The sequence below is a fragment of the Cyprinodon variegatus genome, unplaced genomic scaffold (assembly GCF_000732505.1).
Source record: "Cyprinodon variegatus isolate N-32 unplaced genomic scaffold, C_variegatus-1.0 Scaffold59, whole genome shotgun sequence".
NCBI lineage: Eukaryota > Metazoa > Chordata > Actinopteri > Cyprinodontiformes > Cyprinodontidae > Cyprinodon > Cyprinodon variegatus.
In genome coordinates this window covers 1,557,414-1,572,267 of record NW_015150512.1, presented here as the reverse complement: position 1 = coordinate 1,572,267, position 14,854 = coordinate 1,557,414, and the positions used below count along the sequence as shown (strand labels likewise).

General features: G+C 43.7%; 1 protein-coding gene across 4 annotated transcripts in view; it reads left to right on the top strand.

Annotated features, from left to right (window-relative positions):
- LOC107082721 (choline transporter-like protein 1) overlaps nt 1-14,771 on the top strand; it is a 25,721-nt gene extending 10,950 nt beyond the window's left edge. For 2 of the 4 annotated variants that reach the window (XM_015371524.1, XM_015371525.1), the window contains exons 4-15: nt 2,797-2,933; nt 5,118-5,211; nt 5,294-5,463; nt 5,542-5,631; nt 5,705-5,865; nt 5,939-6,125; nt 6,969-7,137; nt 7,252-7,408; nt 7,493-7,576; nt 7,665-7,802; nt 7,999-8,235; nt 9,246-12,225. In XM_015371524.1, the coding sequence (XP_015227010.1) occupies nt 2,797-2,933; nt 5,118-5,211; nt 5,294-5,463; nt 5,542-5,631; nt 5,705-5,865; nt 5,939-6,125; nt 6,969-7,137; nt 7,252-7,408; nt 7,493-7,576; nt 7,665-7,802; nt 7,999-8,235; nt 9,246-9,671 (2,050 nt within the window). In that variant the 3' untranslated portion in view covers nt 9,672-12,225. The other 2 variants (XM_015371527.1, XM_015371526.1) reach the window with 2 other exon arrangements.
- The last annotated feature ends 83 nt before the right edge of the window (nt 14,772-14,854 follow it).

Genomic DNA, 14,854 nt, shown 5'->3' with positions numbered 1-14,854 from the left:
ATTATTATATTTCCGATATAATACTGATAATGCAGTTTTAAATATTGGCAGATAAAATATCAACCTGAAACAATATTAGTTTTGTATTAATCATTCATGCTTTTATTACTTGTTTTGCTAATGTGGAACATTAGAAAAAGGCTTAATCAAATAATTTTACTCAAACAGTAGGTATGAGAATAACTGAGCCACTTATTAACCAATGTCATGTCGCATAAAATTTAAACAGAAGCAGGCAGCAGTGGAGCGTTTCTATCAGTAGGCTAATATCCGTTTTTTGGCTAATATTGGACCAATTTCCATTATCAGTATCTGATTGGACCATCCCTACTAGCCAGCATTAATTACCTATTGAAGTCTGTTCCCAATGCAACGTTTATTTGGAATGTTTAATAATCATTATAGTAGCTATAAAGGAATCCTGAGTTGATCCTGTCAAGTCCAGTGGATATTTTTTGAACGTTTTTGAACTTTTACGGAATGAGTTGATCCTGCCAACATGCCATCACAAATTATTGCAAATTTTTTCTTGTAAATGCTTTTTATTTATACAAGCAGTTGACAATTGGAGCTCTGATCCCGTTTAGAAATCAGTTCCTCAAGTTATGTTCATCTAAGCAATCTCCTGTTGCACAGCTGGGAACTGGCACAGACACGCACAGTTCCTTAGTGGGCAGGTTTCCGTCTTTGTGTTGGAGAATTCAAACCAGCTAATAAGCCGTCCATCAGTATATAGCAGCAGGAATACAGGCAATCTCCACATTCTGCTTGCAGAGCCAAGGCTGCCATCATTGCACAGTTATGCACGTATTTACGCGGCTCTTTATGATCATGTGTAATTGTCTACACCTTGTCCAACGGATTTTATCCCCACATCTGACCTGATTGAAATTAATTTGCTGATTCGCCACCTTTTTTTTTTTTTTTTGCTTGGATCGAAGTTTTGGAACAAGCACGGATTTTATGCTCCTTGGTGTACACACACACACGTGTATTTCCATGACCTAAGCACAGGAATATTTACAGGTTATATCTGACAGGCCATTTCCATCATTTTTTTCCAGGTGTCTTACGCATTTGTTTTAGGCTAAATGTGATTCAGATTCATCACTTAATTTTAAATTATAAAAACTCAAACTCGTGGAAAGGTTTTACTATCTTTAACAATTTTGCTGCTCACTTTAATGAAATGTTCATGTTTATTTCACACTGTGTTTTGCATTAAAGTCTGTGCTGCATGTTCTTTTTTATTGTGCAGACCCACTTTATACATTAGGCCCGTGATGTTTTGTTTTAGTGGCGTTGGATGTAGGAGTTTGCCCTGCAATCGAAGGGTTGATGGTTCCAGCCCCGGCTTTCAGTGTGTTGTCCTTGGGCGAGACACTTTACTTGCATTGCCTACTGATGTGGTGTTCAGAGATCCCGGTGGCGCAAGTGTACCGCAGCCTTGATTCTGTCCCAGGACAGATCTGGCTATAATGTAGTTTGAATGTGTGAATGACTGAATGTATTGTAAAGCGCTTTGTAAAAACACTATACAGGTACAGGCCTTTTACCATTTGAGGCACAGTGGTATAGATTCTCAATTAACCATTCAATGAAGAATAATAAGTGCTTCATCAGAAGGCAGTTCGACCTTGCTTCTAAAAGGTTTCCTCAGTCTTGAATAGTTCTGGTACTCTGGACATGGGTTTGGAGAATCAGAACTTTAACCTGTAGCTGAATGATTCAGCTGCTGGAAGCATTAATCACTGATCCAGTTTTCCGACAGGTCTAACGTTTAGTCGGTGTGACCTCAGGTGGAACAGCCTGATCAGAGACCTTGTTTTAGCAGTTAGTCCTAAGGTGGTCTTATGACTTATAAAAGGCTTATCCAGTCCAAGGACCCCTCGGTCATCATACTTGACAAAACATGATGTAAGTACAGGTCAGGTTAGGATTAGGGCTGAATGAATTGATAGGATCAGTTCTGATTGATTAATTATTAAAACGTGTGAGCTTAGTGAGCCAATAATAGTTAAGTAGAGCAAAATACTAAGAGAACCACCCACTCAGAGCTAAAACACATTTAGCATTTGAGGTGAAAAACTTTTTCTGTAAAGATGCTCCAGCCAGCATCACCTGGTTCTGATTTTGGAAAATATCTCCAATTAAGCAGCTTTTGCTTTATGATTTTTAATCATAAAAAATTTATTAGGAGTGGTGGCCTTGTGTTTAGGGCATTGTGCTTGCAATCCAGAGGTTCCCCACTCCCACAGACTGCCACTCTGGGTCCCTGAGCTAAGACCCTTTACCTCCACACTGCTCCCCGGGCGCCACACAATGGCAGCCCACTGCTCCCCGAGGGGATGGGTTAAATGTAGAGAGTGAATTTCATTGTTCTCTACTTGTGACACAGTAATGACAACAAAAGCTGGAAAAAAAAAGATTAACTTAGTAAAATAACTGTTAGCTGTTTTATTAATCTGTTGTGTACGGACTAGAGATTGTTCCTTTATGGAGACATTCTGAGGTGGTTTGGGATGGCAAGTTCTGGTTCAGGAATGACTGATCTTTGATATGAAGCAGCGAATGTTTAGCAGTGTGGGAGCTTGTTCCTTTATAGTCGAGTCACACATTTTCAGGCCTGAATCCTCCTCCACTCAGTTTCATCTGCTGGTTCTGCTGGATCTTATCAAACTGGTCAGAGTGGGAAGCTGCAGCTGGACTCAGGGCAGATCAGTCTGCTGAGTCATGATTATACACCTGGAAAAGTTTGGCTCACACGTTGTTGTTTTTTTAACCTGTTCACTGCAGGTTTGTGTTCTTCCTGGATCCCTGCAACATCGATCTGGTTCAGAGGAAAATCAAGTCCATGGCTCTGTGCGTGTCTCTGTGTCCCACTGAGGAGCTGAAGACCTACCAGGATCTGAGGAGGTTCGCCATGATAAACGGTGAGCTCATCACACACAGCTGGGTCACGGCTGTTCGACCTGTAGAGGAGCAGAGAGATGGGCTGCAATCTGTGGAGGATGATGGTAAAGTGTAGTCAAAAGGTGAACGAAGGTTACTCTACGTTAACCAGAACCGCCTTCTCCTTCTGGGTTGTCATGGTGATTATGCTTAGTCCGAGCATCAGAACGTAAAGGAAACATCTGATTAGATGATTTCTCCAATAATGGTTCAGTTTGAGATCAAGTCATGTTTTTCACCTTTTCAAGAAGGTTTTCTACGTTTTATAACTTAAGATATTTTAGCTGATCCTCTTTATCTTCCAGTTACAGTGTAACTATTTAACTATTGTTGGTTAGAGCTTAAAATAGCAATAAAATGGCAGCTAAAGCAGCTTTCCAGTTTAAGAAATGTGTTTAATTTGTTTTAGAAATTCTAGCCAGGCAATTTAAAGTTACTTGTCTTTTTCAAGTAGTGTATTTTTTTTCAGTGTAGAGTAAGTTATTTTTTTTAACAGAGTTCAGAGATTCAGCTGACCTACGGTGGGATCTGAGCAGATATTGTCCCAGAGATGCATATTATCTCCCCAGGTTCAAACATGGAGCTCACCCCTTAGATGGTAGCTAGTCTGTAGGAGTCCAGAAGTAGACAGAGGTTGTTTTCCCTTAACCTGACTCCGCCAGATGGATTTGCTCCGCATATCCATCTGGAAACCTTTGGTTGAAGTAATTTTGGGAAGGGGCGAAAATACTGGTTAGCTGATTGGCCTATGTTGGTGATAGACGGCCAAATAAACCAATCAGATCAACGAAGCATTGGCGTACTAACAGCCAGGCTACTCTTGCCGAAACCAGTCAGGAGAAGAGCAAAAACATATTTTCCTCTGAGAAAAGCCTCCAGAACATTGTTTTGCTCTTCTTTCAGTGAAGAATTAATCTGTAATTCCGATAAAACTTGCTCAATAGCCACGCTAACGCTAGTTTCATCGGCTGAAGCTGCCATGTTCTTTAGACTGAACTGTCGCACTTCGCGTCACACCTCAACCCGCCTCAAAGCCAACGCTGATTAGATGTTCGTTTGGTGAACGGCTCCAAATTTTCTTCAACGGAGAGTCTCCAGACTGATTAGCGAGTGAAATCTTGAAAGCTCGCGATATCAGGATGATCTCACGAGGCTAGTTTTCCCTTGTTCTACCAGCAGATGTTAAGCTTTGGAAGCAGCTGGGGAGGAGTTCCTTTTATGGTGAACCTCTCCATCTTTACCAACACAGGTGAACTTATAGAAATAAGCACAGCATGTGTTGTCTGGCTGCTCAGGAGCTGACCTGAGAGCTCTGTCAGAGTGGTTTCGGGGTGTTTGGCAAAAAGTGTGCAGCCCCCAAAACATTTTATGAACACTACCCAGCAGGGATGGGATGAGAAAATGGAAAGTTCTCGGCCTGATTAAATTCCATGGGAATTCTGCCCATTCCACTTTGGGAGCATTGATGAGGCCTGAAACTGATGTTTGGTGAGAAGCCTTGGCCCTCACTCTCAGTTCTAATTCATCCCAATGCATTCCCTCCTCCAGACCTTAATGGACTTTACTATTTCCACTGATTCCGGTCATGAAGGAGGAGGAAATGGTCCAAAATGTCTAGGTCTGTTGATGCCGTAGGTGTCCATTTTACAGGAACAGAGGAGGAGAACCTTGCTGCTGAAAATAAAGCCCCATAGCACATAGCATGTGCAAAAATCAGCATGAATGTAACAACTTATTGAGGGTGTTGGGAACAGTGATGGTTATAAAGTCTTACAGCTGCTGGGAGGAAGGATCTGTGATGACGCTCCCTTGTACATTTAGGATGAAGCAGTCTGTCACTGAAGGAGCAATATGCAAACTATCAGAGTGAACCAGTGAGACGTTCCTTTGATTCACCTGCAGCTATGGTAAAGCTGTGTTTTATCCATCATTATCATTTTATTTACACCATTTATCCGCAAACCATCAGGCTCATTAAAATTCAGCACGCGGTCCTAAAACAATGTCAGTTTGACGACTTTCAGTGTTCCTTCAGTGATAAAGTCTATAATCGACTTTTTTCTCTAATTAAATGTAACACAATGATTGGAACAGAGTAGAAAAGACCTGAAGTTGTAATGATGATGAAGGTGATGATGATGAGCTCTTCCTGTTTCCTTCTTCAGGCTCTGAGCTCTGCTCCTACGAATTGCCAGCCCACGATTACCCGGCTCAAACTGAACGGTTCTCCAGGTGTCCAAAACTTCCCGTCCCTCGCAGGTATGTGTCGCCTCTAACCGAGCCATGAAGGGACAACGTTGCTCTCTGCTGACCTGTGACCTCTGACCCCTGTGTTTCTCAGTAAGCCGCTGCCGGTATTTAACCGCTGCACGCCGGTGGACGTCTCCTGCTACGCCAAGTTCGCTGAGGCTGTGGTGACATTCGTGGGGGACAGCAGCGTCCTGCACCGACTCATCGCCGGCGTTGCAGCCAGCAAGGAGATCATCATTGGACTCTGTGTTCTTGCTTTAGGTGAGAGCTGACAGAAAGCTGTGATGTCACTTCCTGTATGCTGAGACTGGACACTCACTGCTGTCCCATGTCTGTTAGCTCTCTCCATGATCCTCATGGTGATCATCCGGTACATATCCGCTGTCCTGGTCTGGATCCTCACCTCGCTGGTGGTCCTGGGATCCCTGGGTGAGGTCACTTCCTTTGTGATGTTTGGAAGTGGTTTTCAGAGGTTTAACCATAGGCTGTGTATTTTTCTCAGCGGGGACAAGTGTCCTCTGGTGGCTATACATCGATTACCGGCTGTATGGGAACGACACGTCCTCCAAGGTGCTGAAGGATCTGAAGGAGGAACCGAAGGAGGAGCTGAGAGACAGTGGTCAGGCACTGCTCGTATACGCCGCCTCAGCCACCGTCTTCACCGTAAGTGCGACGCCGTGACCCACATTCTTGCGGACATGTAAGAGTGGCCTTCAGTGTTTCTGTCTGTGTGCAGATCATCCTCCTGCTGCTGATGCTCTTCATGAGGAAACGAGTGGCGCTCACCATCGCACTGTTCCACGTCGCGGGAAAGGTCTTCATCCACCTCCCTCTGCTCACCCTACAGCCCTTCGTCACCTTTCTCGCCCTCCTGCTCTTTTGGATCTACTGGATCCTGGTGCTGCTCTTCCTGGGAACCACAGGTTGGAGACGGAGCACACAAACTCAACTGAAACGAACATGCAAATGTTAAAATCAGATGCTGTCGATTTATAACAGTTAACACAGATCTGAATGGATGTGAACCAAATTAGAATGCAACAGAATCCTTACTTGTTGGCTTTCCTCCAGCTCCTGTTATTGTTGCTATCGTTATTATAGCCGTGTCTGTTTACCTCTGCTCAGAACCATTTTGTCATACATGGCCACTCTTTCTGTAAATACAGAATCATAATGATAGAACAGAGCTGAGGTGTAAACACCTCCAGTATGGTAGCAGAACCATACTGAGGGATTTTTTTCCTGCCCTGGTCTGACATGCTGGGTAGAAACAACATCCATCCGAGAGACTTCTGCTGGCCTAGCAGAACACAAAAAAAAAAAATTGGTGATCCCTATTTCCAATGTTCATGTGGACTTTCCAGAGAAGTGTGTGTTGCATTCCAGAACCATTTGTTTCAGAACCAGAGCATCAGCCCTGCAGTCAGACATGGTGGTGGTAGAATGAGTGCAGGGGCTGCTTTGCTGCTCCAGAAGGAGAATGTCTGGTTATTAGTTTTGGATACTAACCAGAAGCAAAAAGTTGGGTTCTGCTGCAGAACAATGATAACCTTTTTTAACTCGGCACGAGTTTTCATAATCAGCTGAAGGGAGGAACCAGCAGGTTGTTTACGGGGTGAATACTTTTTCGGGCTGGGTACGGTTGGCTGGAATGCTTTAAAATCTGCTTCTGCTCTTCCTGCAGACACCCTTTAGTGGCATCAGAGGGGCTGACCCTGCTGGCCAACAACCAGAACATCACAGGTTTCTGTTCTGATGTTTTGCAGGGAACCCGGAGCAGAACGAGGAGACGGGGCTGACAGAGTTCAGGCTGACGGGCTCCCTGCAGTACCTCACCTGGTACCACGCTGTGGGTCTGGTCTGGATCAGTGAGTTCATCCTAGCCTGTCAGCAGATGACTGTGGCCGGCGCCGTGGTCACCTACTATTTCACAAGGTGGGTCTATATAGAGCCAATGCTTCACCCATCCGGAGCCCGGTAGAATCCCGTACCAAAGATGGACCAGACTAATATCTGCTCCAGACCTTTTTTAAAATCTTTGTCTTCCAGGGATAAAAACCGGCTCCCAGTGACCCCGATCCTATCCTCGGTTCTGAGGCTGGTCCGGTACCACCTGGGTACTGTTGCTAAGGGATCCTTCATCATAACACTGGTCAAGATCCCCCGACTCATCCTCATGTACATCCATAATCAGCTGAAAGGACGGGTACGGAGAACTTTTACCAGGAACCGGTTCCCATTCTGTTCCTTTTGGCCCCAGTAGATCATGTGACCTATGGGTTGTTTATAGGAGAACGTGTGCGCTCGCTGTCTGCTGAAATCCTGCATCTGCTGCCTGTGGTGTTTGGAGAAGTGCCTCAACTATCTCAACCAGGTAAAGGACCCGTAGGACCCAGCAGTTCAGTCGGACCCTTAGCACCTCCATCCCTCCGGGTCTCCTACATTTCTTTTATCTTTCCCAGAATGCATATGCAGCCACAGCCATCAACAGCACAAGTTTCTGCACGTCTGCACGTGACGCCTTTGTCATCCTGGTGGAAAACGCTCTCCGAGTCGCCACAATCAATGCGGTCGGAGACTTTGTGCTGTTCTTGGGGAAGGTGAGGCCTTTCTTCCCACGGGGCTACAACTGGTTCTTTTTACCTGTTTTTAGCAGAATACAAAACTGTGGTCTTCATAGAGACCTTTAAACTTTCCAATGACAACACAAGTGTTTCAAGAACCTTTTAGAAAGTCTTTATAAAATGTTCCCTAGCTTGGACTCTGATCTGTGTTGCTGTGCACGCATCTCCTCAGGTGCTGATCATGACGTGCACTGCATTCGCGGGCGTCCTGCTACTGAACTATCAGCGGGACTACGCCGAGTGGCTGCTGCCGCTCATCATAGTCTGTCTGTTCTCCTTCCTGGTGGCTCACTGCTTCCTGTCTATCTTCGAGATTGTGGTGGATGTCCTCTTCCTGTGCTTCGCCATCGACACAAAATACAACGACGGCACTCCGGGGAAGGAGTTCTTCATGGATAAAGCTCTGATGGTGAGCAGGGCCTGACCCGATTCCAGCCCAGAAACCTTTGTTAATCACAATCAGTCAAAGTTCTGCAGATCTGAGACCTGACGGGTAATAAATATCAGTCTGAAGTAAGGGACTGCACAGAAGTCCACGTTTGGTTCTGTGTGATTTTTGTGGTTCCAATCTTAATGTGAAATGCTGCAGAAATATGTTGGCAATTCAGAATCGGAAAGCATGGTATTTGGACTGTTCTGTCGAGGTTACGAAACAGAACCAGATCCAGAGCATCAGCATTTTACTGTCATTGCTTTCCAACAGTAAGACACGCCCCCTTGGTATTATTTATCCAATCGGGATCAGTAGGTCCTATCTAGTTTTGCTGAAGTTCTGTCCAGGTTTTGACCATTATATATTCACCTTACTCACATTCCATGTCAAAATAATTACGCGTCTGACTATTTTTTTTCTTTTTGCGGCACCATTTCACTGCTTCCTTGGACTACTTAACATAAGCTTAAAAGATGTAGGCATTTGGTCACCAAATGGCTCGATTTACCCAAGATTCCAAAATCAGATATTGGTAATTATTGTAGCAGAAGACACCTGGTGAAAAGCTGAGGGAGAGTTTTGCAGTGGCGGCGTTTTGTTTATGATCTGATTTAGCTGCTTGTGGTTTTAAAGGTGTTAATGGAAGTGAATCGTTACCATATTTCAAATGAAAAAGCATTTCCAGAAATGCTTTTTCATTTTAATGTGGCTGCATTACTTGACTCATAAATTAAATTAGTAATCAATCATCCTATTTGCATTTTCTTCTTTAAGACTGCACATTTTATGCCATGATCAAAGAGAAAACACAGCAGACATTGCTTTTTCGTTTTCATGGTCTGCCTGCAAAGTACTGTCCATAACTCAAAAACGAAAAAGCATTCTGAGCGGCGGGTGAAGCAGAGTGACGTGTTTTATGTGTTTTCTGAAGTTTGTGCCCAGCTTGTGACACACCTCACCTGTCTGTTTTGGCTCCACCCCTGCAGGAGTTCGTGGAGAGCAGTCGGCGATTGGAGCGTTCAGGGGGACGTGGGCGGAGCCGGGTGAAAGAGGCGCCTTCGGAGGGGGCGGAGATGAAGCCCATGGTGAGTGAATGCAGTGCTGGAGGGGGCGTGGCCAGGCGGCAAAGCTTGTCAGGGGTGGGGACAGGGCCACAGTGGGCCGAGGGCGGGGAGTGGGAGGAGCTTCAGGAGTTCCAGGTGTACTACCTGCTGGTGGGGGTGCTGGTGGACTGGGTTCTCACAGAGCAGAGCGACTTTGTCCTCTGCCTCAGCGAGGATGTGGTTCTATTCCTCTGCGTCTGCCTGCCCACCTCCACCCTCTTCCTGTTTGTCAGCCTGCTGCACACGCCAAGCCCCGCCCCCTTCGCCAAGTCTGCCTCTAAATCAGCCGCCATCACCTCCACGTGCTAACACCAGACTAACTGATGAACTGTTGGCTGGAAGAACACTAATGCATGCCCCATCATCACCATCACCATCATCATGCGAGCTGCTTGTTCTTTCCGGAACCAAAATCAGACTTTATGTTTCATTATAATTTTTTTTTTGGTTTTTACTTTTGTACTTTTTTAATGGAGAATATTTTTATAAAGAACTTCCAGCAGCTCTGTGTGCGAGTCTCTGTGTTCACCTTGTTTTTTGTCACCATGTTGCTTTAAAACCAACCAGGACCCAGCAGATAGCAGCAGCTAAAAGCTGCAGAAATCCTTCAGTCATTCTCTCTAGCAGGAAACAACAAGACCTTTCTCACCTGATGCTTTGGTCGCCAGATAATTGGAGTCCTTTTCTTTGCATTTGGGCATCAAACAGTTGGTACTGTTCCATCCTTTACAAATAATCTGGACCATAGTCTGAGTCAGACTCAGGTAGGAATTTTGCCTTCATCAAAGGCAGAGGTTTTCCATCATAGTTAATAGTGCAGTTATTATTATTTCAAGAGAAAATACCATGAAAATTATAAAAATGTATGAAACATTGTAGAGACAGAGTATTTGGACACATGACAGTTTGCAGCACAATCATTTAAAATATAGATACTGATCACTGATCTCTATTTATTCCTGGATTGCTGATAGACCGAAATAAACGGAAGTCACCTGCCGCCATCTTGGTACTCCCTACTTTCACGGCTTCACAACATAAAAATGCCTGTAATGTATTTACCATAGCAATGTAATCAATACATGTATACAGTGGTTGAGTTGTTAAAAAAAAGAAGGGGGATGGTGGAATTTTTTTTGGATGCATACATTGCCTAATAAATATAGTCTGTTAACCTAAAGCAATATGCATTGTATGGTTGGTTGTTACATGTCAGGTACGCCGGTCATTGACCATCATCAAGGCACCTTAAAATAGAACTGCAGTCAGGTATTCTTAATATCCGACTAAAGTATTATTATGCTCCATTAACAATCAAATTTTTTTTATAGATTTGTATAATATGTTATATTACATGTCTTATAGACTTCATGGACTTCATAATGACTATGCAATGTGATGTGCCTATTTTTTGCCATAAATTGCAGTGGTCTACAGATACTATGACACAGCAAGTGTGTTTCACAGTAATGAATTTGTCTTTATTTTAAAAGTCTTAATTTCCCCCTAAAAATGAGAACATTATCATTCGTTGCTGTAGCGCATCTATTGTTTACATTCTGACTGGTCTAACTAGGCAGTACCAATATGGCGGCTGGTGACTTCACAGCACCGTGTACTGCCAATGGCCTATCAGCAATCCAGTTAATAAATCCAGTTAATAAATAGAGATCAGTGGTTCAGATTAATTGAACTAATTGTCTGACAAGAGGACAGAAGACCGATCAGAAGAGACCCATACCTGCTGCCAGAACAATGAACTGAGTACAGTTACTGAAAGGCCTGGTTGAGGTAACAAAGGATTCCCAAAACAGATGAACTTTTGTAAGAGAGAGACCCATAGGTAGTCACCCAGATATTACAGCAGATAAGGAAAACCTACCAGGCAGGAAAAGGAAGGAGACTCCCCTAGAGTCTTCTTAAAGTTTCTACCTTTTTTTTTAATCTGAGCTGCGGCTCAAAAGCAAAGGTGACCTTTAACCACTTTGAAGCTAGAAGTCTGGATTAACTGATGAAGGTAACGACCATTGCCTTAAATCTTAATCCCAACCAGATTCTGGTCTGCAGAAACTACTTCAAGGTGTTCGATTTTGTTTTATTTAATTACGGCCAGAAGCATGTTATCTGCTGGGTCCTCTGAGGAATCATTTTGAACTTTCTGAGAAGAGTCATCAACCCAATACAAAAATTAAACGAAACAAACCCTTTGATGCTTAAAACCTCTGAACAGTAACCAGTGTTTCTATGACCAGAGTGATGTTTAAGCATGTTAATGTCTCCTATCAGTTGGACTCTAAGGGGCGTGGCTTACAGATCGTCTCTGATTGGCTAAACACTTGTTCATCTGTTTTATTCACAAAGTTTGAGTTTCTCTGTTGGTTTGTTTTAGAGCTGAACTCTTGTAGGAAGATCCATCCTCTTTATACAACAACAGAAAAAAAACCTCTGGATGATTCAGGAAATTTTCCAGATTTATGAATCCCAAAATATACCAGAAACATTTTGATAATAAGCTCTGCTCTCTAACCAAACTCTGTCCAACTGATTGTGTAATTTGCTGGTTGACGACTTTTGTTACATATTAGTGTCATACCGTTGAATTTAACAAAGTAGTCAAAGGCTTTAATAATTAGTGGGTTTATTAGCCAACTTACACACTGAAAGATGACCCATCTAAACAGTTTTAATGCAGCTGGTTAACCAGTATGCGTTAACAGGATTCTTAACAGGATCATTAATAACCTTAACATGCTGCTCAGCTGTATTCCTAACAAGCTGGTTAATGGGATTGATAACCAGCTGGTTAACGAGTCATGTAATTTGCTGTGCTGAGCAAAGGATTTTAACCATTTCCACGTTTACGTTTCAGGCTCCAGGGACCAGTTCAGCTTGACCAAAATCAGCCACTGGGACTTGTTAAAGAGACATTCCAGATGTTTATTTTTACCAACGTGTAACATGTTTACTATGGTTTCACTCCAGGGAAAACAATATTTTAATAAGAAACTGGAAAAAAAAAACAACGTAACAATGTAATGAAGCACTTTATCTGGAAGCGCTGCAGATTTTAAAACCGGCTGATGCATTTTTTTGTAGTGATGTCCTTTTTTATAAAACTCACCGCTCAGTTCCTAACGCCGTCCGGACACCTTACCTAACATTTCTGGTGGAGCTGACTCCTCACCTGGACTCCCAATTAAGGGGCGGGGCCTGTGGACAGGTAGAGCAGCAGCTGATTGTGCCCTCCAGGGCTGTCGCCATGGACACGCAATGGCCAATAGGTCAGGAATCTGATTGGCTCTCGGATTGGTGACACGATGCTGGCCGCTGCACCTACGAAGGGGAGATCACGTGATCATCAAGGAAGCCTTTACCTTAACAGAAAAGCGAAGGTGGTTCTGCTTGTGGAGGAACATCTGCATCCTTGGCTCTGAACGGAGAAAGGCGATGTGTGGGCGGAGCTTCCTGCAGCAGTGGCAGCTGAATTCAGACGGTCAGCAATAACACCTGAACGAGTCTTCCTGCTTCTGTTCATCCAGTCTGACTGAGTAGGGCATCCGTCAGATCTCAACATCCTCCCTGGCCTCTTGGTGTGACACTGCATTTCGGAGTAGGGGTGGGGTCGACCCTCTGGACTGTGTTCCGCTGAGCTGTTAGATGTTGTTAGACCGTTTGTAGCATCAGTTTGTAACAGCCTGAAATCTCTTTCAGAAATACGTTCACCTCCGACGTCATCCTGAGTCCTAACCCTCCGGCTAGTTCAGCCGAATCTCTTCTGACTGGAGGAAAACCGCTCCATTAACCAGTCAGCTGGTTCTCACATGGCAGAGGTGGAGTCAGAACAAAGCACCCTGGCGTTGGCTTCTTGGAATATTATGAACCTTATCAGTGGATATGAGGACCGATTTCTGAGACATTTTCCCATCATGCACCTCTATCAGGGAACCTGAACGGGGAGCTGTTCTACAGTGTCCGGATTGATCCGTAGAGCCGAGCCGCGCATGTCAACTAATTGCACTAAAGATGGAGTTCCTGCAACACTAACCGAGCTGTTGAGTTTTAGATTAAACGTGTTTGTAGCTCAGAAATTAATTCACTTCATGTTAAAAAAAAAAAAATCCCCAAACTAGAAGAAGAATAAATCCTGCTGCTCCGACGTGTTTATTTCTGGTCATGTGACTGCTGTCGCCGGGCAAATTAGCTGCAGGAGCTGAGGAGTTTCTCTCCAACATCGGCATCACCTGATTGTAAAAAAGCACAGAAATCACCAGGATCAGGAAGACGAACAGGAGAACCTTGTAGGGATACGATCAGAGGTCTCTAAACATTTCAGAATAAAACTGGAAGTCATCAAGATATGAAGTTTGTTTTTATCTAATCAGATTATTTAAAGGGAATTAAAACCTTATATTTATATGAAATATATTGATTCAATGCATCATAACGTGAGTTTTTAATTTATCTTTCTGGCTGAGAAATCCAGAAAGACCTTATTGCTGTTCAAGGAGTTTAAACTGGTCCCACATTCCTTAACTGGGTCTAGTCTAGGTTCTAAGTGAACCATTTAACCTGTTTTACAAGTATTTCCAAGCCATCAGAGATAACAACTACTAGATTTATTGTTGGATAAACTCCTGATTTGACTGCTGTTCAAAGATTTAAACTAAGTTCTGTGAAACAGACCAAACTTAAGCAGAAACCAACTTCTTCTCTATAGCTAATAAAACCCAACATGGAAAAGGTTTCATGCTCAAATGAAGAAGCTGTAATTTTGAGATTTTAAGAACCCTGTCAGGAGTAAAAGCATCAAAGACCAGATTCAGTAAGAAATGTTCTGCGTTTTGAGATGTTTCTGGGCGAATCAAACCTCTGGAGAAGGGATCCTGTTTCTGTTGAAGGAAAACTCTTCAGCCTCCATCCTACCAATCAGAGCACAGGCTCCTCCCACTGAAGGTAAGTGAGGGTCAGAGAAGCTCTGGTCAGGTTCTGATCCAGAGCCAATAAGCTCTCTGGTTCATCTCAGAGTGAAGTTTTATTGGTGAGAAACATCTGCAGTGACCTTCAGCAGGAGACCAGCTGAGGCTTCCTGCTCGTCTCCTGCAGATGTTCCTTAACTTCCCTCTGAAATTCCAACCTCTCTCGGAGCTTCTGCACTGAGATTTCAGAGCGCTGGACCAGAGCGTCTCTGACTCTTCACCACCAGGTTTCGCCGACTGTTTGCAGCTGATGCATGTTCTGGAGGCTGCTCCTGAACTCAGAGATTAACCGGCAGGTGTGACACTAGTGTTTAGCTTTTCTCTGCAGTAACCAGTCGTTTGTAACACTGAAGAACTTTGCTTTGGTTCTCTGTTGGTTTTTATATCATTTCTTATGTATCTTTGTTTTATAAGAAAATTATTAAAAGCAGAATTTCAGTCTGTGTTTGTGGTCTTTGTTCAAGCTGCAGAAAAACATGCTTTTTTTCCCAAGCTTCTCTGACCTTGAGATGTTCT